Source organism: Anopheles merus, chromosome 3R (genome assembly GCF_017562075.2).
Source record: "Anopheles merus strain MAF chromosome 3R, AmerM5.1, whole genome shotgun sequence".
Taxonomy (NCBI): Eukaryota; Metazoa; Arthropoda; class Insecta; order Diptera; family Culicidae; genus Anopheles; species Anopheles merus.
Window position 1 is genome coordinate 27,978,990 of NC_054084.1, and position 24,930 is coordinate 28,003,919.

At 45.2% G+C, this 24,930-nt stretch overlaps 1 protein-coding gene across 2 annotated transcripts; it reads left to right on the forward strand.

Moving 5' to 3' along the window:
• The first annotated feature begins 269 nt into the window (after positions 1-269).
• Positions 270-23,860, forward strand: LOC121595154 (protein son of sevenless). Of its 2 annotated transcripts, none has more exons than XM_041918828.1 (21): positions 270-403; positions 4,467-5,779; positions 8,759-8,878; positions 9,859-9,999; positions 10,108-10,272; positions 14,071-14,271; positions 14,359-14,488; positions 14,576-14,682; positions 14,796-15,022; positions 15,110-16,133; positions 16,194-16,364; positions 16,453-16,548; positions 16,619-17,086; positions 17,179-17,295; positions 17,362-18,199; positions 18,439-18,796; positions 18,882-19,440; positions 19,533-19,751; positions 19,821-20,317; positions 20,403-20,485; positions 20,591-23,860. In XM_041918828.1, exons 2-21 carry the CDS (start codon positions 5,669-5,671, stop codon positions 20,623-20,625), a joined length of 5,667 nt encoding a protein of 1,888 aa, XP_041774762.1. In that variant the 5' UTR covers positions 270-403; positions 4,467-5,668; the 3' UTR covers positions 20,626-23,860. The 2 variants fall into 2 exon arrangements, with proteins under 2 accessions (XP_041774762.1, XP_041774763.1); XM_041918829.1 differs by having other exon boundaries at positions 14,576-14,679.
• The last annotated feature ends 1,070 nt before the right edge of the window (positions 23,861-24,930 follow it).

Below are 24,930 nucleotides of genomic sequence, written 5' to 3' on the forward strand. Positions count from 1 at the left end.
TAGCAAGTGATGCAAGCAGCATACTCGTTATAACTTTTTCAGCCTTACTTTTAAGCGAAATATGCCCGAAAGTGTGTTTTCACAGGATAAAGATGCTTGTGTTACACATTATTCTAAACACTTTCACCCAACATGAACGCAAAACAGCACAGAAATACCCATCCACACGCTGGCGAGAGCCACCTTCTCTAGTTACCTTGGCAGCGGTCGATGTGCGCACAATCTGAGTACCAACCTGGCGCTGTACGCTCACTTTGTTTTGATGTACCCCCTCTCAACATATATCGAGTGAGTGAAGTCCGAACGGTGGAGGTGGTCACTGCACACGAACGAAAATCACGCGAAAATTTACACACGAAAAAAGGTGAAACTGCAGACCGAATCGCAACACAAAACGGCCAATGTAGGTAGCACCAGTGCGTGCAGTAGTGCGTTTTTGCAGTGTGGGGGTGTGATTGCGATTGTGTAGCTTTTGGATTAAGCACAAGTCGGGGGGCTGCTTTGCGACGGCATTTTGCAGCAGGCAGAATACAACAGCAACAACAACAATAAGAGCAGCAGCTCACAGGCGCGGCCCATATAGCGTACGGGATTTTCCTGTGTGTGCCGTATGTGAATGTGTATGTGTGTGTGTTGTGTGTGCGGGTACGCAAGGCAACAAAAGAGCTACTCAAAAAAAAGGTCCGTTGTCTGTTTTTTTTTATTCCGTGAAAGGGTTGCGAAAATTCGTTAATTACTGTCAGCACTGTCCAAAGGCAAGCAACAACTTCCCTTAACATTGCTGCCTCGCCCTTCCCTCTCCGGTAAAGGTTGTGCGAATTGTCCCCGAGAATTGCCAGAAGTTTGCGATTCGCCCCGTGATCGATTGTGGTGTAGTGGTGGGTGGTGCCGTGGAAGAGACAACCATCCGCGCGCGTGTGTGTGTGTGTGGGAATAATTTTGCCATTTGCTTTGGAAAAGAAACAAAGAAATAATGTTGGAAAAAACACAGAACGCACAACGATCGAAAAAGAAGAGAAATTAGAAGAAACGCTCGGTCTCATGGATCAGCATCAGAAGGGCGAAAGAAAATCTATCATTGACCGTGCCCTTGCGTGTTGTTGGTTGCTGTGCTGTGTTGATCGATTACCCCATACCGAAACTGTGTGTGTGTGTGTGTGTGTGTGTGTGTGTGTGTGTGTGTGTGTGTGTGTGTGTGTGTGTGTGTGTGTGTGTGTGAGGGTGTGTGTGCATGTGCGTGCGTGTGAGTGAGAGAGCACGCGCGTGTGTGAGTGTGGATTTATTTATCGAGGCAATTGTGAATGCGTCGGTGTGTGCTTTATTTCTTTTATTTGCTATTTTACACACTCTCTTCCTCTCCCCCGAAGTGCAGGGGATTTTTCTTCGAATGTTTCATTACCCCCCCCCCCCATTGCCGAACAAACCACCACCCAAGTAGAAGATTGCTATAGAACGCAAATCATTGTAGTAATGGCGGTGTGTCGTCGCAAAACACGGGAAAAGGCAGTAAAAAACAAAAGGAAAAATGGAACAAAGCTGTTTTTTGTTGTTTTCATGTCTGTCTGGATGGAAGCATACGGAAGGCGGTACACAGTTGAATTGAGTTGTTTTGCTCGCTTCAACACCACAGCAAACCGGGCAAAACGGGAAAATTCCTGTTCCTGTTGTTTCTGTTTTCTCACGAGAACATATACACATAGATGTACACACACACACACACACACGCAGTTCAAATGGCCCTAAAAAAAGGAAAGGATATCTCGACCGAGTAGCGAAACTGTGTCTGCTTCTTGCGTTAGAAAGCAAAGTGCACAAAAGATGGAAGAGAAAGAGCGAAAAGCAATCCCTTAACAAAAAAAAAAAAAACAAGTGCGCCTGTGTGTGAAGGAATGCGCGAGCAACACAAAAAAGAACACGGAGAGTGAAAGAGAGAAATAGAGAAAGAGAGGGAGCGACATCCACTCGAAGCTGTGCGTGCGTGCGTGCGCGTGTGTGCGTTGCAAAGAATCGAATTCAACCTTTATTGGTCGCGGGCGTGAAGATGACAGACCAGAGCAAGAAAAGGTTTGGAAGGGGGGGGGGGGGGGGGGGGCGTTGTAGTTGAAATGTGTTGTGTGTAGATAATAATAATCGTTTCGTGTGGTTCGTGTGCGGGAAAAAAGAATCAAATTTAGATATGGGGTAGGGGGTGGGCCAGGAAAGAGCAAACAAAAAGAATAATATACACTAACAGTACGAAAAGGGGTATTGAGAGGAAAACATACGTGCGACGACGAGAGGGTGAGGAAATGGAAAAGAGTTTTCACGCGTTTAATCGGTTTGGTGTGTGTGTGTGTGTGATTTCTTGCGTCGCGTTTTGTACTGAATTTTGGAGGGTGGGGGAGAGCTGTGGGAAGAAAAACGTTTGTTGTAAAGGGGGGGGGGGAGTGGGGCGGGATAATGACGATGGGGCGGTGGTGGTGAGTGATCAATTTGAGATATATGAAGGAAGAAAATATCTGTCTGGCGTGTGCGTGCGTGCGTGCGCCTACTTACACACCGTGCCGTGTCTGAGGTTTGTTTCTTTGGTGCAGCAGCTGCTGCTAAACGTTGTCCATTCGCTCTGTTGGTGTGCGTGTGTGTGAGTGCGACAGGTTTGCTGCGGGTTTCTGCGACTGTGTGCTTGATGTGTAATTGGAGTGAGTGAGAGTTTTTTTTGTTTGTTTTGTGGAAAACCCGAGGCGACAGACGAACGCGAAATAATCGAAGCAAACAGTGTGGGAACGTGCGCTGTTTTGTGTGCCTGTGTGAACAATGTGAACTTACAAGAAGCTTGCTCGAAACATGGGATGCGTATCGGTATGTGTGTGTATGTGCGTTTGCGATGTAGCATAAGGGAATTAGAAGTTTTATTAGAGAGAGAGAGGGAGTGAAACAGAGAAGAAAGAAGAGGGAGCGAACGATCGGTTCCCCCGGTGTGCGTGTGGGTGTGCGCCGTTCTGCCGTGCGCATCTGTGTGCCTGCGGATGTGTGTGAGAAGCGAACATTAATTGTATGTGTGTGTGTATGTTTGAGTGTGTTGAGTGTGTGTCTGCTGTGTTGGTTCGCCAGTACGGGAATGCGAGGTGGTGAGAAATAGCACAATTTGGAAGCTTGGGAAATGTGTGTGTGTGTATTGTTTTTTGTTGTTTCTTCTTCTTATTCTTCGTCTGGGAGAAGGCCTCTGTGTGCGTGTGTGTCTATTCATCTCTTATTGCGCATATCGCATCAATGTGAAGAAGACCCGTATGCTCCGTCATATGATGGAATTTGCGTTGCCAACCTCTAACCACCCCCTCTACCTCCCTTCCTTCCTCGCTCCCATTATGCAAGTACAATCAAAACCGTCATCTTCCGTCTGCTGGCAGCGAGCGCACGCACACAAAATGGAACGCGCGCCTATGTTTGCGTGTGTGTGTGCGTGAGCATGTGCTAAGAGCAAAAATGGTTCGCTTTTGCTCTGTGTGTGTGTGTATCGATGTGTTGTTATTGTTGTTTGTTGTGTTGGGCCCCTTGACCGTGATAAGGGCATCCATTTAAAAGTGATGCGTATCGGTGTGAAATGCGCTCTGTGGTGGCCGTTGTTATTGCGCGTACGGCAGAAAAAAATTGCCGCAACTATTGCGCAAACAATAGGGGGAAAAGCGCAAAACTGAAGCTGAAGCAACATGAAAAGCGGCTCTGCTGTGCGGTGTGACGTGTTCTTTTGTGATTCTTGCGTGTTCCGTTCGGCGTAGTGTGTTAGAAACACGGCAGACTCCGCAGCAAACCACACATGTGCAAATGTGGTTTTTGCACATCGTGTTTTTCTTTCTTTTCTTCTTCTTTGCGTAAGTCTCATTCTTCGTCTCACTGGGGTCCTGCAAAGAAAAAGAAAAGGCTAAGCCAAAAGCCGGTAAAGACACACCCAGCCCGGAGACGTGTACTACGTGTGAATGGTGTGTTCCTCCACAGAAGTGTGCAGCACATGTTGTTTGGCTGATGTTTCGTTTCCTGTTATTGTTTTTGTCTGGACGCATCGTTTTCCCCTCCCTCGGAGGCAATGCCAAAATGCCTAAATAAATGCCATGTATGTGTGCGTGTGTGTGCGAGGTGCATTGTGCTATGATTACACATTAAAAGCGTTCGTGTAGAGAAAGTCGTGTGGTAATAGAAAATCAAAGTTGAATATTTTTCAGTCCCTGGAACAGTTGCCAATAGTAGGCTGTGTCTGTTGTGCAGCTATTTATTCAGTGGTTGGCAACTTTATCGGCTAGTTTAATAGCTTGAGGATTAGGATTCGAAGACTATTTGCTTATGGAAGGACGTGGTTATCGAAAAATTCTCCTTAAGGCTTTATTTCAAAGTGAAATTACATTAAACCCCCTTCTATAAATTCTGAAAAGTCGTAGTTAATCATCCTTTTCTTTCCATTTTCTATTCTCGGCGCCGAACATCAATAACCCCAGCACGGAGTGAAAATGTTTATCGCCGCAACAATCAATAACAGCAAGCTGTTCAGGCTTTGATGGCGCTTACACCAGCCGCCTCAGCAGCAGCAGCAGTATCAGTAAAGGTGTTGTCAGTGTTGCCATCGTCGACGTCGTCACTGCAGCTGCCGGCGACCATGGTGCAACGGGTAGTAGTCGCCACTGCCGATGCCGCCGCTGCCGCCGCCGACTCCACCCTTCACGGATGATACAGCCCGGACGGACGGACGGACGGACGGACGACGACGACGACGACGGATGAGGCCCGCCCGAAACGGACGATGACGAGGATGCTGGTGCTTTGCAGTGTTTTGCATATGCCGTTGTTGTTGTGTTGTCCTTGCTGTTGGTGATCATGTTACAGCAGTGCCGGTTGGGGCCACTTTCTTCTTGCGCGTAAAAAAAACCTGCCGAGAATTGCACATACTCACAACACTCTCCGTCTATCGATCTATCTCTCTCTCTCTGTCTGTCTCTCTGTCTCTCTGTCTCTCGCTATACATCTGTGTTCCCACTTCATACTGCACCGGATTATAGTTTGGAAAACTTCACCCACTTGGGAGTGTTGTGTGAGCGTACTGACGAAACGCCGACAAGTGTTTGTGCACGCGTGTGTGTTTGTGTGTGTGTGTGTGTGTGTGTGTGTGTGTGTGGGACAGTGGTCCAACATTCCGGCAGTCCCGGCAGTGTGCGCCGCAATTAGCGATTAGTGATTTGTGATCGCCGTTGTTCCTAATAGAAAGGAAGTCGACAAAAGCTGGCAATCGTGCGTGCGTGTTTGTGTTGTGGCACATTCTGATCTGAAAGATATCGGCGAAAACGAAGCAAATTAAGGTGATTTGAAAGTGAAATTTAACTAGAAAAGTAAAACAGTACCAGCGGGAAGGTGGTGGCTCGTCCTGCACCAAGTGCGGCGACTGGCGCAGAGAAAGACAGTGGCGCTTAGCAACCGCGGCCCAATAGCCTACTCTAGAGTGTGTACTGGTGCCACCACTTTGTTGCACTCGCCAAAACAAAAAAGCGGTCCGGTGCGGTACACGTCTTGGCTGGCAGAAAGGAAAAAAAACCCAGCCACAGCATATCCTGTAAAGCATAAAGTACGAGCAACGTGTGCGTGTGTGTGTGTGTGTATGTGTCGTCTGCCCGGGTGTACGCACTGTTCCGGTGCCGAAGGCTAAAGCATGTTCTCTGGCAGTTCGCATGTATCGATCACGGATGCGGCTGATTACGATTTCGAGAATGCGGAAAATGCGGCCAAATGGAGGGGCTTGTTCATCTCATCGTTGCGGAAGGTAAGTTTGCAAATTTATGGATCTGTACTAATCGTTGGTAAGATGTCACAAATTACTGGGAAGTGAAGAGAAAAAAAAACATTGAAACAATTAGCGACAAAGCGCTATGTACGTTCGTCGCCTACTAAGATTTATTTTTGCCCATTTTTGCGCCTCGATTAGTGTAGCTTGTTTATTTTGTATCTTTCCAATAATTAGGTTTTTGTTTTCGTTTTTTTCTGATTTGGACTGATTTGTTTGGATGCTCTGGTATTACTACTAATTTGCGAAATTAAATAAAAAAATTAAACAATGTTTTCTGATTGACTCATTAGCATCAGCTTTTGCTTTGGCTTTGGTAGTGATGCAAGCTAAAAAATGAATCATTATTATTCCAAGAGCTACTAAACTGACTCGATCTTTCTGTCTCGCTCTGCGACTCGATGGAGACGCCTTATGACCCACCGTCGCCCGTACACCAATCAATTGGTTTTTAAACAAACACATCTCGCTCCTGTGACTCATGGACGATTCTGACAACATACGATTGTTGTGTTGAGTCAGTGCTCTTCGTGCAGGTTGTGTTTGTTTTTTGCGTCCGTTGTGTGTGTGTGTGTGTTTCGTTCGCTATTCGTCACAAACGCGGTGCACCGGCGGCGGGATTGCAAAACACATATCTCTGTGTGAAACTGAGGCAATATTTTGTGTCTATCTCCACATGGTTCTAGGCGGTGTTACGAAGTGGGTAGCAAAATGGATGAAGGTGCTGTGTGAGCGGGCGCGTTAAGCAGTGTGGCTTATCAAGCAGTGTGTGACGAAAAGGGTTTTTTATTGTTTCCCGCGTTTCCCACCCGATATGTGTTTTTTGTATTGTGAAAGGGGAAAGGGGGTGATATTGTGATGTATGAGACACACGAACCTGCTGGCACTGCTGATAGTCAGTCGTCTCGGATACCGATCGATACCGATTGTGGGATTGGTGCAGAGTATTTTTGTTGTTGTCACTTTTGTTAGATGCAAGGAATTGGCACGTTAATTTGCAATCGATATCGAGCTCGAAATGATAACAAGACAAAAAACGGTACCCAATGGAAGACAGTTGCAGAATCTGATTTGCTCAAAAAGGGGAAGGGAGGTGGACATTTACAGGGCTTGACGGTAAATACAGTGCTTGACGCGTTACAGCTCCAGTGAAATTGTATGTTAAATGTTAATGTTTTCTGATATATTTTATTCAATATTAATCATAATATGATTTATCGTACTCCAAAAGTAAGGAAATTCAATTCCTCATCTTTTTAGACTGTGAAACACATACTAAAATAAGAAATTAAATGCATTTCACAAGGGAATCACAAGGGAATGGATTTAATCCATTTTTTCAACATGTTTTACCATTTAAATAGTTGGAATAGAATTGAATAATCTTTCTTTTGGTGTGGAAAAGCTATATTTTGATAAATATTTTATGTTTAAAATAATTCTTCATTTTTTGCCTCGTGGTCCCCGTGGATCAATGTTTGACTCTAAAGCATCAATTTTGGATTGTAATCGCTTTCTTGACCAAGTTTAGCCCTTATTTCTGAAATTGTGTGTTCCAAATTTTAGTCAATTTAGTCCACATAACTAATTATTTAGATGATAAAATTTGGAAACACAGGCATTCCCCGATATACGCTCTATTCATGGGACAGACCGGAAGTAGTACTTCTACTTCTATTTGGCGTAACGTCCTACGCGGACATGCCGGCCTATACAGGCTTTCGAGACTTAATTATTCATTACCATGTAGCCGGATAGTCAATCCTTGCTACGGGGGGACGGTCCATTCTGGGCTTGAACCCATGACGGGTATGTTATTGAGTCGTTCGAGTTGACGACTGTGCCACGGGACCGCCCCTAACCGCAAATAGTAGCGTATCTCGAATATTAGCGTATGTCGAATTTCGAGGCTTTCAGTCAAATTATAGCTAATTTTCGTTTATTTTTGCTTGTTGTTGAGGTAGGTTTTACTACTAAATTAGTTAATTGATTGATTTCAACTGAATATTACATTTTTTTTCTTTTTAAAACGTATAGCGTATAGCGTATATTGGGCCGATCCCGTGGGGTACACAGCCGTCAACTCGAACGACTTAATAACATGCCCGTCATGGGTTCAAGCCTAGAGTGGACCAATCCTTCCTTTGCAAAGATTGACTTTCCAGCTACGTGGTAATGAATTAAGTCTCGAACGCCCAAATAAGCCGGCATGTCCGCAAAGGACATTGCGCCAAAGTAGAAGAATTATATTGAGCAATATCTGCATTTCGATGCTATGCCAAATTGGAACGTTTAAATATGCTGTGGAAAAATACAGGTTACAGTAAAAAATCAATACAGGTTCTGGCATAAAAAATGACCCTCAATGAACCTCTAATTGACATTTTACAAAATATAATGAAGTTACAGATTTTGGTACCATTTTAATGTAGCACAATAGTGGTTTTACATCTTCTACAGTCAACAATTGGTGACTTATAGACAATAATATTTATTTTTTAAAGGCAAATATTGTTGAACACTGTCATAAAAGGGGAGGCAGACATTTAGCGGTAACGACTGTCTGGGAAAGAAATGGAAAATACAGAGGAAGTTTTCTAGCGTTAGTAATCCTGTCAGCATTATTTTGATCACATTTTTCCAATTAAATTTAATGTTAAAAATCGGATTTTTTATAAGTTTGTGATCAATAAAAGAAAAAATTCCAAAAAGAAAAAAATAAGCTAAAAAACACACCAAATTAGACGCAACTTTAAACTCTTTTGAAATGAGTGCTGTTGGTCAGACAGACAGACTTCAATCTACGTTCAATTGAACAAAACAATTGAACCAAGTGTACAAAACACACGTTACATAAAAACAACATTTATCCTTCCTTCTTGCGTTTCTACTTTTCCCTTGCATCTCTTCTAATTCGTTTCGTATTTGCTAATTGTCCACCCATTTTTCTTTACGTAGGTGCTCGAGCAGGTGCATCCTTCGCTGCAGGCCCGGGAGGATGCGTTGCTGTACGTCGAGAGCCTGTGCCTGCGATTGTTAGCGACACTGTGTGCGAAGCCACCGCCGCACACGGTAATGGTAAGTACGAGTACCGCCGACCGACCGCCAGAGAGCGAGCGTGCGAGCGAGCTTTTCCACCGGGCATCAGCAGCAGTGGCAGCTTCCGTTTTCCAGCTGGTGTGATTGTTTTGTTACGCGCATCATGTGAGATGGGAATCCGGCGCCGCGGGATCCGCCAGTAGCGGTTGATGTTTTTTTCTCTTTTCTTTTTGCTTTGCATATGATGCAACAGGGTGTTGCGTTTGATGACCTCCGGTTCCTTCCCTTGTGTGTGTGTGTGTGTATTGTGCCTCGGTTGGAGGCAGCAAACTTCCATCTTAGTGGTGTGCAGTGCATTGTGCAACAGTAAAATTGACATTTAAAGAGGAATTGTTTGCAAGGTGTCGCTTTGTGTTTTGCCAGCAGCCGGCAGCAGGAAAAAGGGAGGACAGGAGGCACACTGTCATCATCTCGGTTGCTTCTAGATTTGTGTCCTAATTGACATTTCCTATCGCTGCTGCTACATTATGTGGCTGTGAAAGAGACAAAACTTCAACGCCTCTTGGCGGGGAGGGATGGTTTCCTTCCCGGAAAGCTTCGCCGGGATATGGAAGAATGAGCATCGTACATACACCTACATTCCCCTAACATCTAATGGGTCCGATTTAAAGGGATAACGACAACACGACAGCAGAACTGTGTTTTACCGGGTTTGCACACCGGCAAGAATGGCGAAACACACATATCCTTCCATCCTCCGGGAGGCTCGCTTTTAGTTGCTTTTGTGTTCAATGCCTCAGTTTGCTGCGCTTAAGGGGAGTCTCAAACCCCTTTCTCACATATATGTCCTATGCGTTTGTAACGACACACGGTTGGGGAACGGAAGCGCTCGAACCGACCACCTGTAACCCGGCGTGTGGTCATCAGTGGAAATGGGGAGCCTGCGGTGTGCAATAGTTGTTCTTCCTTGTGTTTTATTGATTTTTTTTCTCATCCCCATTCCATTCCACCGTTTCCAGGACGTGGAGGATCGTATCATCCGTACCTTTCCGACCCCGATCGATAGGTGGGCACTGGGGGAGGCACGCGAAACGATAGACAAGTCGAAAAAGAAGAAACCGGTGCTACCAGTTGATCGTGTGCATACGCTACTGCAGAAGGTTTGTAAAAGCGGGTTCAGGGGGAGGGGGGTAAAGGGATGCAGCAATATGTTGGGCTCTAAACTTTTGCTTCTTCTTCTTTTTCTCGCTTTGCCCCCGTTGGTTCAGGAGGTGCTGCAGTACAAAATCGACAGTTCCGTATCGCTGTTTCTGGTGGCCGTGCTCGAGTACATATCCGCCGACATCCTGAAGCTGGCCGGGTACTATGTGAAGAACATACGCCACATCGAAATTACCCGCGAGGACATCGAGGTCGCCATGTGCGCTGACAAGGTTGGGCCGAATGCTTCTTTGTCGTCCCCTATCTCTTCCACTTTTGCTATCATGCCTTTCTCTATCTCTCTGTCTCTCCTGTCTGTTTTTTTTCTTTCGAACTCTATCGATATCTCTATCTATCTTCCTACGTCTACTTCTACTATCGATCTATCTACTACTTCTAAAACGAGATAATCTCTCTCTTTCTATCACTTTTAGTTTTCTATGGTGTGCTTAGTGTTGTTTGCTTTTTCATTTGTTTCTTTCATATTTTTAACAATTGTTTTTTATTTCTGCTTTCAAGTTATTCTTTATCAAATGTTATTTGTTTTTTTTTTGTTTTGTTGTATATTTGCCTGCATTTATTTACTTTTACTTTATCTTGCTGGCGTGTTTCCTTCTTTTCTTATTAACATTATCTCTTTTGTTTTTTTAAATACATTTTTAAAACAAGCTTTACAAACTTACAAAGTTAGCTATAAATATGAAATTCTATTTTCTTTTTAAAATATCAATTCTTGTAAAGTTTGAAGTTTCTGTTGAATAGTTTTTCTGTTTTTTCTATATTTTGCTGGCATATTTTTTTTTGTTGTTTTGGCGATTTTTTAAACACTAACACACACACACACACATACGTACACACATAACGATACCGTATGAGTGTAATTGCAGAAAAAAGCTATCTAACCCCCAAAACACCATCCAAGCTCTCTTATGCATACATTTCTTGTCATTCAACTAGTCTGTTGTGTTTGTTTATTTATTGATTGGCTTTGCTTTACATATGTACATAAAGCCCGTTGCAAGACGGGATGAGGAAAGGATGTGGTGTACTTTTTTTTGGATCCTCACTTTGTAAAGTTTGCTGCTGCATAGAATAATCGAACAGATCACGTCTACTTGTAACTGATTGAACCATTGTTATTCTCTGTTCTTTGAGCTTTGTTTTAACTTTAGCGGGAGGATGAAAAATAATTAGTAAATGCTTTCATCGTACCACACGGTTTATGGTAAACAATGTGTTTTCTTACAAAGCTTGCGATGGTGGCGTGCAAACACTTGTCTGTTGGTATTGTCGTTTAGCAAACTATAGAGTAGCTCGAGTTACAACTGCACGTTGCTTGAATGACAAATAGTAGAGGTTCAGCTAACAGCGGAGTGATTATTGTACCTTTTGTTTATTTTTAACTGCCATCATCAATTGTAAACTCATGCGGCGTTATATTACAACGATAGAGATTTTTTTTTCGCGATTAACTTAATTATAGACTAGCGGATGATCGTCAGAAGATTTCTCGAAAAGACAAACAATTGGAAAACAGATGTTGTTTTTTGTTTAGTGTTGCGGTATATATTCTCCTTCGGTTTTGTGTGCAATAATGAAAGTTTTTTTTATTTCTATTTTGTGTTTAAACACAACACCAAACACTTTTTTTAATGTATTGGTTTGCTTTTTGATTCCATGCAACTTTTGGGCTTATCAAACCGATTTGTTTCCAATTCTCTACAGTTAATTTCTTGTTGATTCTTTGGCTTTAATTTGTTAAAAACAATTAGTTAAGTTTGTCTTATGAAGATTCTGTAAAATGTGGCTGGATATTAGTTTCCGTTCCAGTTGGTTTATTTTTTTTCCAGTTGGTCCATATTGGTTTATTTAGTTGATGTAGAAATTCCTCCTATTTATAAAAACATTTTTCGTTTATTCCACTTTTCAAGCTAAATTCGTATTACTCCTTACACCTCTCAAACTGTCTGTTCTAAGTTTACTATATGTGAAACAATGTTATTTTACTTTTTTTTCATGCTGTCCCAACAAACAAACAAAAAACTAAACTAAATATGCATTCAAATCTTTGCTAAACAAATCTGCAATATTGAAAAAACAAAAACAAAAAAAAAAACTACACAACAATAACTGATTACAAAAAAAAAACGCGCTAAAATAATTCTTCCGGAACCGGCTTGAATCGGTTCGGCGTTCCGTTCACAATTCAAAAATCAATCAAAAATCCAATCAAAACATTCCAAAACAAAAAGGTGGTACGTAGATTGTCCAATTCATAATTAAGTATTTACATTATTTTACGACCCACTTCCCAACCATCCCATGTCACGTTATTATAAACAAGTATATTGTTACATATATACTGCTCTCTCTCTCTCTCTCTTTCTCTCTCTGGCTCGTTTAGTTGAATCTAATTCGACTATTTAAACAGTGTTACGATGTAATCTCATCCTTCCATTCCTTCCTTTCAAACTGTTCTCAGAAGGGCTAGAGTGTTTTTATTGCATTTGTTTTTGTTTGTGTTGTACATAGGTATTAATAAATTAGCCAATTCAGAGATCTGACCGGGATCTTCTAAACTGTTTTTTAACCTCTCATATTTGTGAGTTCGTTCAAAGTAATGAGTCGTCATGCATCACGATTTTATTTGATCCCTTTTTGTTACCGTTGAAGCCTTTCTATTTCTTCCATGTGTTTGCGTATCTTTTACAGTAGAAGTAGTAGTATTAGTAGTAATAGTAGTGTCGATGCGGAAGTAGCTAATGAAAAGATTATTATTCTCCACTTCTTTCTGCCAGATGAATGCGTGGGCAACATAACCTATTTAATATGGTTGAAATCAATTCGATCCCGCTGAGTTGATACTTTATTTAAATTAGCATTTTAGCTTATCTTTTAAGAATCTGAATGGAAATGATCAATAGTAGTGAGATTATTCTAATCGTTATGATAGATATTAAATCAAAATGCATTTTCAATTATCTTGTACTAATGCAACAGTTAGATTGCTAACTTTTGAATTGCTAATAATATGCTGCGTTGAAAAGTTCCCATTTATTTCAAACTTGAAAACATTTGTTTGTACGTAGTGTATACCTTTTTTTTAGTGTACCTAGTGTAAGTAGCTATTTTCAAATTCTTGTTAAGTTCTTTGCAATTTACATACATTTCTTCTATCGAATGTGTTCGTAACAGCAGCAGACCCTTGTGTGTATCCTTTTCCATCTTTGGTTTTAATGTTAGTCCATCTATGTACCAACCAATTCAGCAGGGAGTTGAAAAAAAAAACAGTCAGTTAAATCCCTCTACACTACGCAGATATGGCGCTATGTTAAACATGCTACATAATCATGTTTTCACACCACTACGTTGGGACTGGCTATGCGTTTTAGTTTTGTTCTTGTTTGTTCACTTTACGTTAGTTTGGTTTGATTTATTAAATGCTAGTGCATTATTCTGCTTTAAAAACAGCCAGAATATTTCATTTCTACTTTATTGTGCCACGAATCACATTTAGATACGCTGCTTGTGTTAAATGTAAATGCATGCTTTACGTTCTGAAATTGATTTACTTTTTAACAAGTGTGTGTTTTGTTTCTCTTATTTTGGATTTTTATACCTTTACATTTGTGTGTCTTTTCCCACAGTGTACATCATTTTGACGATCATGATCATCTGCAAGAAAGGAAAAAAAAGACATTCGCTATGGTAGATTAGATTGGTCGTGCTTGCTTGAAATTGGTTTTAAATTCTAAATTCATTACCTTAAATTGATTTGTACATCCTTGCCCCCTCAAAAAAAGTCATCAATTGTGCAAATGATCGTTTTGTTGCAATCGTGTATAATTAGTCTGTGATAGTGTATTTAAAAAAAGCCCACCCATCCTTCCACTCCGATCATACCATACACCACCCACCGTATGCTTGCTTCCATTGCGATGGACGTTTTGTTGTCGGTGCATTGCGTTCGTGGCCGTTTTATTGACCGTTTGTCCGTTCTGCTTCTTTCCTCCCTCGATCGATCGCACCAGGTACTGATGGACATGTTCTATCAGGGCGAAAGTTCCAACTCCATGGCTCCGAGTCCGCTTCCACCGACGCCCCGCGCCAGCCTCAGCTACGAGGAGGTCGTAAAGGAACTGATCCACGATGAGAAACAGTATCAACGGGATCTGCACATGATCATCCGAGTATTCCGGGAGGAGTTAGTTAAGATAGTTAAGGATCCAAAAGTAAGTGGATAGTCGGTTTTTTTTCTCCCACCGCGGTGGGCCCCCAGCAAGAGCATTTGGTAAACTCTGTTGTTGTACATTTCACAGGAGCTGGATTTAATATTTTCCAACATAATAGACATTTACGAAGTGTCGGTGACGTTGCTGGGATCGCTCGAAGATGTGATAGAAATGTCCCAGGAGCAAACGCCACCGTGTATTGGTAGCTGTTTTGAAGGTAAGCTAGTCGGATGCTAGCCTCAATGATGCTTCGTTTTGACTGAAAATAATGATTGTATGTGTGTGTGTTTCTTATCCTTTGTAGAACTGGCAGAAGCGGCTGAATTCGACGTGTATGCAAAGTATGCAAAGGATATTACATCGGTGACGGCGAAGGAAGCGCTAGCCAATTTGTTAGCCCGACCGGAGGTAGTAGTTATCGATCCGAGCTTTCTCTCACTCTCTCTCGATCGCTTACGGAAGACTTTCGATCGGTTGGAACATTTCGCTAATCCTCTGTTTTATCTTCTCTTTGCCTACCACAGGCCAGTTCACTGATGTCAGCCGGGCATGGTTTCAAGGAGGCGGTCAAATTTTACCTACCAAAACTACTATTAGGGCCCATCGGGCATGCGCAGTTATATTTGGATTACATTAAGGTTTTACTACAGCTTAGTCCCTCGCAGGAGGATAAAGAGAGCTTTGAGCAGGTGCAAGGGTTGCTGAAACCGCTGCAGTGCGAGCTGCAGAGCATTTCATCACTCCTGCCGAAGTGAGTGATCTCTTCACGCTTCTTTTTGCATTAAATTGAATTGCTTATTAATGTTGCAACTGCTCTTTCCATCCCCCACCCCGGCAGAGAATACTTTACGCGCGTGAACAGCCGTGCCCGGCGGCAGTCGGCGATCGAGAAAACGCGCGACCTGCAAAACACGGTCGAGCACTGGGACAAGGACGTGGGCCAGTGCTGCAACGAGTTCATCCGGGAGGATACGCTCGCGAAGCTGAGCTCGGGCAAGCGGCAGACCGAGCGGAAGGTGTTCCTGTTCGACGGGCTGCTGGTGCTGTGCAAGGCGCGGCGCCAGATAGTGCCGGGTAACAACTACGACTACCGGCAGAAGGAGCGGTTCTTCATGCGCAAGGTCGAGATCATCGACCGGCCCGACACGGACGAGCTGAAGCACGCGTTCGAGATTTCGCCCCGCGAGCAGCAGAGCGTTGTACTTATCACCAAGAACGCCCAGCACAAGAACGACTGGATGGCGGACCTGATCATGCTGAACACGAAATCGATGCTGGAGCGCATACTGGACAGCATCCTGCTCGACATCGAGAAGAAGCACCCGCTCCGGCTGCCGAGCCCGGACATGTACAAGTTTGCCGTGCCGGACGGGCCGTCGAACATCGTGCTGGAGGAGCGCGAGGGCACGGGTGTGCCGCTGATCAAGGGTGCGACACTGTGCAAGCTGATCGAGCGGCTGACCTACCACATCTACGCCGATCCGATGTTTGTGCGCACGTTTCTGACCACGTACCGGTCGTTCTGCTCGCCGAAGGAGCTGCTCCAGCTGCTGGTCGAGCGGTTCGACATACCGGATCCGGCCGTCGTGTACGATCCGGCGGCGGAAAAGGAGCTGGCGGGCGACACGGACAAGTTCCACAAGAATTCGCAGCGGGAGGACTGGAAGCGGTACAAGAAGGAGTACGTGCAGCCGGTACAGTTCCGCGTGCTGAATGTGCTCCGGCACTGGGTCGATCATCATTTCTACGACTTTGAGCGGGACGGCGAGCTGCTCGAGTCGCTCGAACGGTTTCTGGAGACGGTGCGCGGCAAATCGATGCGCAAGTGGGTTGATTCGGTGATGAAGATCGTTCAGCGGAAGGTAAGCAGTGAGCTTCTGGTGTTTATGAGAGTTTCTTATTGATTTTTTTTTCTTTTGCAGAACGAAAGTGAAGACAATCACCGGCAAATAACGTTCGCGTTCGGGCACAGTCCGCCGGCGATTGAGCACCATCTGCCGCTGAACGGCGAGAACGAGTTCAACTTGCTAATGCTGCATCCACTCGAGCTGGCGCGACAGTTGACTCTGCTGGAGTTTGAAATGTACAAGAATGTGAGTGAGAAAGGAAGTCGTACAGCCTGTTCTAGCGGACAATGTGTTTTATTAAATCTGCCGTACCTTGGTCATTTCCCTTTTGCAGGTCAAACCCTCCGAACTGGTTGGGTCGGTGTGGACGGGGAAGGATAAAGAAACGACTAGTCCTAATTTATTGAAAATAATGCATCACACCACTAATGTAAGTGTGCTACGGTGGTTTGTATGAGTGGAGCATTTGTGATTAATTGTCTGATCCATCCCCTCCACAGTTTACACGCTGGATCGAGAAATCGATCATTGAGGCGGAAAACTTCGAGGAGCGTGTCGCGATGGCGAGCCGCGCGATCGAGGTGATGATGGTGCTGCAGGATTTGAACAACTTCAACGGCGTGCTGTCGATCGTGTCCGCCTTCCAGGGGGCGGCCGTCCATCGGCTCAAGCTGACGCTGGAGGACATCCCGAAGCGCCACCAGCAGGTGCTGGCCGAGTGCCGCGAGCTGAACAATTCGCACTTCAAGAAGTACCAGGAGAAGCTGCGCTCGATCAATCCGCCGTGCGTGCCGTTCTTCGGCATGTACCTCACCAACATACTGCACATCGAGGAGGGCAATCCGGACTTTCTGCCCAACACGGAGCTGATCAACTTCTCCAAGCGGAGGCGGGTGGCCGAAATTACGGGCGAAATACAGCAATATCAGAATCAGCCGTACTGCTTAAAAGTCGATCCTAGTATAAGGGTAAGCGTGAGCGCGCGGTGGCGATGTCTCCCTCGTAGGCCTGATGATTTGATGTTTTAACTCGCTTTGTTTTCGTCCCGTGCGTGCTGCAGAATTTTCTAGAGAATTTAGACCCTTTTAAAGGAATGAGCATCACGGAAATTCAGAACTATCTGTACGAGGAGAGCAAACGGATAGAGCCGAAAAACTGTCGCCAGCCGTTGAAATTCGTAAGTATATTGGTGCCGCTAGTACAAGCAAACCGAGCCACCCACTAATCATATGTTCAACCGCAGCCCAAAAAATGGCCGGACATTTCGTTGAAGTCGCCCGGCATTAAGCCGTCGTCGAGGCGCAACAACAGCTCCGCCAACTCGTCGATGACGCTTCCGGGCACGCTGCCGTACAGCAAGACGTCCCTGCTTGCGAACAGTGACACGGGCGAACAGTCGCCGCCGGCTTCCTCCTCCTCGTCCGTGCACGACTACTCCATCTTCGCATCAGTCAACATTCACTCCTCCTCGTCCGGGACGTCCTCGCTCTCGTCGCTCTACTATCAGCAGCAGCAGCAACACCTACAGCAACAGCTTCAGCAGCAGCAGCAGCAGCATCACTCTGGTTTCTACCACGGCCAGCAGCAGCAGCAGCAAGGTGGCGGGGTTGTCGCCGGCAGTAGCAGCGGCTCGTCACAGTACTCACATCACGGCAGTGCGCACCACCATCCACACCAGCAGCAGTACCTGCCGCATCACCATCCGCATCACCATCACCACCACCACCATCATCCGCATCACTACCATCCGAGCTTCTCGCAGTCGATCGCGAACCTGACGACGGCCGGCGGGGACAGCCAGATGGCGCCGGAGATACCGCGCCGCTCGGACAGTATTATACTGACCAACACGAACCAGCTGCTGGCCGGCAGCGGCTGCCTGTCGGAGAGCAGTGGTGGCAGCTACAACGGCGGCAAGCTGCTGCCCAGCCCCCGCTACCCGTCCGCGTCGATGACGACCCTACCGTCCTCGTCGTCCTGCTCGGCGGCGGGTACTTCTGGTGGCGGTGCAGGTGGGATGGCCGTCGGCGCCTCCAGCTACTCGATCGGGGGCAGCCTGTACAGTGGTTCCAGTAGCGAAGGTAGGGCGCACACACACACATACACACAAATACACATACACACATACAGATACACATACACATACACATACACATACACATACACATACACATACACATACACATACACATACACATACACATACACATACACATACACATACACATACACATACACATACACATACACATACACACACACACATGCTCGCGGCATTGGGTACCATTTTTAAAATTGGTTTTGTTTCGCGTGTTTGCAGCATCCGGCTACGGTACTGCCAGCTCAGTGACGTCATCGTCGGCGGCCAGTATTGTTTCAATGTCGCACAACGATGCTACGGTGCCGCAGCAGCAGCAGCAAGGGTCGGCGGTGGTGATCCCTCATCCCGACATTCCACCGGCAATCAGTCCACGCACTGACAAACCACAACCATTGCATCCACCACCACCACCTCCACCGTCCCTGCAGCATGCAGCTAGTGCAAGTCCGGGAGCTACCGCGGGCAGCGGCAGCAGCATCGCCGGCTCCTCCATACTGGCCAACATGGCAGCGGTAGGAACATCCATCGCCAACAGTACTAGCAGTAACTTTAGACATAGTGCATCCAATTCTATCAAGTAAGTTCCTAGCACCACCTACAGGCCTGACGGCTATAGTCCATGGGTTCATTCCTAAATTCTACTTTCGGTTGTTGTTTTGCAGAAATCAAAACTGTGATTTTACTTACACCATCCCGGGCGGTGGTGGTGGTCCCACGGGCACCAGTGCGAGCGGCGCCCCGCCACCGCCGACCAATTCCAGCGGACGACCGTCGTCCTGTGAGCATTCGCCCGTCTATCCTTCCAGCCCGAAAATCCAGCTCCAGCATAATCATCCCACCGCGGGAGCGGCTCTGCCACCTGTCTGCCCGCACCACCATCACCATGCCGCCCATCATCATCACACCGATGCGGCGGCTGCGGCCGATGGTGGTGGGCCGGCGGCCAATTCGATCCAGTACAACAGCAGCAGCAGCGTGTCACCTTCCGCCAGCAGCCACCATCCGTGTCACCTGTGTGCGGGCGGTGTGGACGCAGGCGGCAGCTTGTCGAACAATGCCGACATTGGTCCGACACCGATCTCACCGCACGTCAACGTACCAAATACGCACAATGTGCTACCACCCCCGGCGCCTCCACTACCTCCTAGGGCTAAGCGAAAAGAATCTTCCATGGATTCTACCCAGTCGTCGCAGATGCGGCAGGCGCCGGACGCACCGACGGTAAGGGACCGCGCAAACCTCCGCAGCATGGTGCAAGTAATGGACGCGAGGAATTATTTGTTTGTTTATTTGTTTGTTTTTCGTTTCCGTAGCTACCACCGAGAGACGTTAGTCCGCCGCCACTACCGCCTAGGATTTACACACAGTCGTCACACTACCAGTTCGGAGTGGCCAGCCAGACCGGCACGACGCTGCTACTTAACTACACGCAAAGTCCGGGCGTGTGCGGCGGTGGTGGTGTCGCCGGTACCGGCGGCAGCAGCAGCTTTCCAATGGACAGCTCCAACTGGAACCATTCCTCATTCCATGCGGTAAGTGCTTGAGTGAATGCTTGATTGCGTACATTTATACTAATATCCGACTACTCCGCACTGCAACAGAAGGATGAATCGACGTCTTCGTCCTCGTCCTCGTCGACGCTAACGCGGGACAATTTGAACCAGCACAATCAGCACAGTGTCGGCGGCACGACGGCAAGCAGCAGCAGCCAGAACAGCAGCAGCATGGAGCAGCGGCTGCTAATGCTGCCCCATACCAGCACGATCATGATGCGGCGCAACTCGGCGATGGATCGGGCGGCGAAGGAAAACATTCCCAACATTGCCACCTCGAGCTCGCTGTCCGGGCTGTCGACGATCGCTGGCGGCAGCGCTGGCGGTGGCGGTGTCGGTGGAGCGATCCCATCGAACGTGGGCGTTGGGGTCGGTGGCAGTGGATCGACAATGAACTCTAGCGGCGGTCCCAGCGTTTCCGGTTCGCTCGGCAGCAGCGGTGCGTCCGTCGGCAGTAGCCCGTCGGCAGTGAAGAACAAGTCGGTGCAGAACTCACCCATCTCGGGGCAGGCGCAGCAGCCGAATGTACTTTGCCGAAGGGCCAGGTAAGTCACGGGTCGATGTCGCGGATTTGCCGATGGATGGATTTTCGGTCGGTTTAATGAAATATTTGCATTTTTACATTTTCAGTACAAACATTTCGCCCCGCTTTTCACCCGGAGAAACGACACCAAAATTACCCCCCAAACCGAAACAGAACAGTATAAGTTCAGGTATGTGTTGCACGGTGTTCGACGGCTTTCGAGTAGAAAGTATGCTTATATTGTTCCTCTACAATTCAAATTAACGGTTGAATTTGGTCCATCATTTTGTTTTAGATCGTACAATGTTTCCCTATCCCAGCACGAACTGACCCAACGGTAGTCCCGGCGGTGGACGCTACTTCATACGCTAGCCCGCTACAGCACCGGTACAAATGGACCCCAAACAACTTGGGTTGTTGTGCTGTTTCAATTGAATTGAGAAGGAATAACGCTTACACAAAGTGTTGCTGAGGAATGCTGACAAAAAGGGGATCATCTCGGGGCGCCTTCTGCCCGCTTTGGTTTACACAAGGGACGGGCCAGTGGTGGTGGTGGTGGTGGTGGTGGTGGTGGTGGTGGTGGTGGTGGTGGTGGTGGTGGTGGTGGTGTTGTGGGACTGGTATTATTTGTTGATGCCAAAAACATCTCAATCCGTACGAACATGCATAATGATTCGCATTTTACGAATGTGTGTGCCATAGAGCGGAATTCTTACGCCCCAGAAGTTTCCGTTTTTGTTTCAATTTGACCTTTTAATCTTCCAGCTGTTGCTGTTGCCCGGTCAAGAGTCCCCTTCCTGCAGCTTTTAGTTTGATGTTGTCTTAAGAAAAAGGAAGGGTTTTAATCTGTGACAACACTTTGCGCCGACGATGTGTGCAATGGTGGGAAAAAAGTATTAATTCGTTTGAAATTGGCACGCCACAAAAAAATGTGCCGTATGAGAGCACAACAAAATAACACATGATCGCTACAGGTATTGGAGGCGTTGTTTAGTGGGTTGATAGGGATTTGAACTTATTACACCTTACTATCACATGCATGTTGGTAGTACTTGCACATGGTTGGTTTATAATTTTTCAGTTCCAATTTCAAGTGCCACGACGAGAGGAAGCAGCATGGAATGATTTGGATTGAAGCAAAATTGCGCTGTCGCATTTGGCGTGTTACCTCTCTGTCTGTTCGATGAGGATCACATAGTAGGCATTTTTTATTGTAAATCGAAGACGCACTGTATAGCTGGAATGCAGCAAAAAAAAAAAAACAAAACAAAACAAAACATTACATTCAACTGTGCTGCGTGCAGCTAATCATTAGTTCGTTCGTGCGCACGTTTTGAGCTCGCTCGTGCAGCAGTGTAATGTTGCTGTAGTGTAATCGTATAAGATGAAGATGATATGCATTATATAAGCACAAAGGGAAAAAGAACCATTTGAAGAAAAAAACAACAACAAAGAAAACACACACACAGCTACATAAACACATTTTGGAACATATAGAGCAGATAATTTGATTGTTGTGTAATGTAGATGTTTTATATGGATGATTAAAAGAAGAAAACAAACAAACACACTATTCTAGCGGCATATATAAAAAGAGAGAGAAAGACAGAGGGGTAACTAGAAGCAGGAGTACGGAGTAGTGTAACACAAGTGGTTGTGTGGTGTGTAAATATGCTTTTTGTGCGACTGGAACGGATCGAACCATTCACCGAGCTATTAGAGTGTGTGAGAGAGAACAAACACTCATAAAAAAAACAATAAATGTTACTACGTTAAGTAAGTAATACACCGCAAGCGAACCAAATGAATATAAGAAGCAGTAGACGAAGAAGAACAAACAAACCCCAAATACCTAAATGTGTCGAAACGAAACAAAACATCACAACACTCACTCAATCACACATACACAAACATCATCCACGTGCATCTTCTCCGCGTGGTGGCAAGAACAGAAGCACACAGGACATTTGCTCCTAAACTATCGCTTGGTTTCCGCTTGGTAAGTGGAACTGGTCGGAACTGGTATTACTGTATAGGGAAATATCTCCTTTTTGTAATAGTCGGCCGGATAATGCTAATTCTTCCCTGTTGTATTCACGGTCTCATCGAGATTGATGGTGGTTGAACTGTCTCTCTGTTAGTGCGCTACCAGACGACTGAAATAGGCGGATAGTTGACTTTAAACAACAATAGAAAAAGGGAGAGAGCAATGTAAAAGACCGAAATCGTTTGTTTGATGTGTGTGTGTTTTTGGTGTGCAAAAGGATGGAATGCACAATTCATTTTCTGTTGTTAACAAATAAAGGATGCACATAATATCCTGTTTTTTTTCTTTAAAAAAAAAAAGAGCTCGTAACTATTGATCCTACGAAACAAGTATTAAAAGTCGAGAGGAACACATGGTGGTTTGGTTGCATGCACAACAAGCGTGCGAGCAGACTAAATGCAAACAAGCAAAAAATACTATAAAAATGTAGACTGGAGCATACGCGAGATGATAACGGCCTCTGATATGATGAGTGGGCAAGAGCAAGACACCCACACCCACACCTACTAACACCTAAACAAACAGGAGATATTGTGTAACAAATCAATGTGTTATGTACATAAGAGTATGCATGTTATACAAGGCAAACAAGTAAACGCATAATAACCAACCTATACAAAACAGAAAACACAGAGGAAAGTGTGGTAGAAGGTAAAAAAAGAAACCAAACTCTGTGGCGCATTTTTTGTGAAAGCTGTAGAACCTTCGATGTTGGCATAATTATACAGAAACACTCACTTACACACACAAAACACGTACACGAAGGATACCATTTCCACACTGGAAATGGAACCAAAACCAAAACCCAGTAGATGATGAACAGAAACATGTCTTAGCCGTGGTTAGTGGTCGATGTTGTCAAGTGTTGTTGTCGAATGGGGGAGTGGAGCATTGACCGCAAAGCTAAAGTGGACCTTGATCGGACCGCATCGCTGTTCACCGTTGTTAGTGGATGATCATATCCCTTAATTGAAACATGCAAGTGCAGACACAACCGTGCTTTGGTCTGTTTTTTTGTTGGTTGGCAGGTGTTGTTGGGTTGGGTTGGGCACAGGATTAGAACAGAAACGGAAGGTAAAACAAACAATAATTAAACGTTTGGCCCCACGTGTGAGAAAGTTTGCACCCGAAATAAGCCTCTCTGTGCGCGTGTAGGGGTATGTAGAGGTGCGAGTTGGCAGTTGTTTAAGCGTTAGTGTACAACACAGACAATGCTACACACACCACACGGTTTGGGATGAAAATGAAAGTAAAGCGGGATGTATGTTAAATATATTGGCGGAAGGAGGGAAGATGTTGCAGGAGTAGCAGCAGCAGGATATCACAGGTTAATAATGCAAAACGAGATATAAGAGTGTGTAGAAAGGAGGAGAGTGGAAGAGGAGCCGTGTGCAAGCCGAGTGTGTTAAGGGGGATGATTAGTAATGATTTATCTAGTGTAAAGAGAAAGTAGCAGTAGTAGTAGTAGTAGTAGTAGTAGTAGTAGTAGTAGTAGTAGCAGAAGTAGCAGAAGTACTGGGACAAAACCTGAACGATGGGAGGGAGGAAGAAAAAGAAAGTAAACAAGAAGGAACGTATGTAGTGTAATGGGGGCTGCTAGCAAGTAGTAGTTGTGCGATACGTATGAGCGCTAATCCTATCGCAAACATGTTGTACTATATACAAGATTTTATGTAAAACAAAACCAACCAAGCAGTTGTAAGAACTGTGTGTAACAACTGTGTAAAACAGAGAGAGGCCAGAGATAGAGGGAAGCGCGTGAACAAAAGAGATAGAGGGAAGCGCGTGAACAAAAGAGATAGAGTTATATATAGATATATATAGAGAGGAAGAGAGAGGGGGGAAAGTGAAGTGAACAAACATATTATGTATGTAGTACCAACGGAGAAGAGAAAAGAATGAAATTCGTTGAGATTAAGTGAAAAGAGTGCAACAACAACAACAACAACAAAAAGAAACAACCAGAAAATGAGAAAAGTGGATTTGCTAAGAAAAGTTTATACATAATAATGGTTGAACGGTAGAGAAAGGAAGATGAAAAGAAGGTGTACGAAAACGGAACGAAGTACGAAAACAACAAGCTGTGAATGAAAGAAAGAAAGTGGAACCTAAATGTTTGAAATAATGTATAAAAAAACACACACACACATACACAACAGAACAAAACTGAAAACCCAAAAACAAAACTTCGTCCCCGAGAGAAGAGAGCTTCATTTCGGAAAGAAAGTAGGCTCTGCGACAATGCAAATAAGGTAAGAGGTAGGTGCACTGTTGTTTGTGTTATGTTGCGGTTTTCTGGTGTCTGGCTGGCAATGCGTTGTTTCTTCTTTATTTGTGTGTTTGTTTGTTTTTTTTTGTTATCCATGAAGTGTGTGTGTCCTTTTTAGCGTATCCTGGTCACATTATCCTTTTTGTATGTGTGTTTTTGTGTTCTCTTTCGCGCTGAGCCTTTTTTTCTTCTAAGGGGAAATTCAAATTTAACATTTGCACACTGACGACATGTGGGGGCTGCTCCGCTAATTACGGGGTCTGCTATATTTGTTCTGCTTTGTAAAGATTAATTTTGGGTCGTTCTTGTGATTTTCAAA

What these genes read in the sequence shown, in the direction of transcription:
- LOC121595154 (XM_041918828.1), top strand. Translation starts at nt 5,669, where the DNA reads ATGTTCTCTGGCAGTTCGCATGTATCGATCACGGATGCGGCTGATTAC. An exon ending in ACCATTCCTCATTCCATGCG is followed by an intron (nt 19,752 to 19,820) that starts GTAAGTGCTTGA and finishes GCACTGCAACAG; the next exon opens with AAGGATGAATCGACGTCTTC. An exon ending in GTACTTTGCCGAAGGGCCAG is followed by an intron (nt 20,318 to 20,402) that starts GTAAGTCACGGG and finishes TTACATTTTCAG; the next exon opens with TACAAACATTTCGCCCCGCT.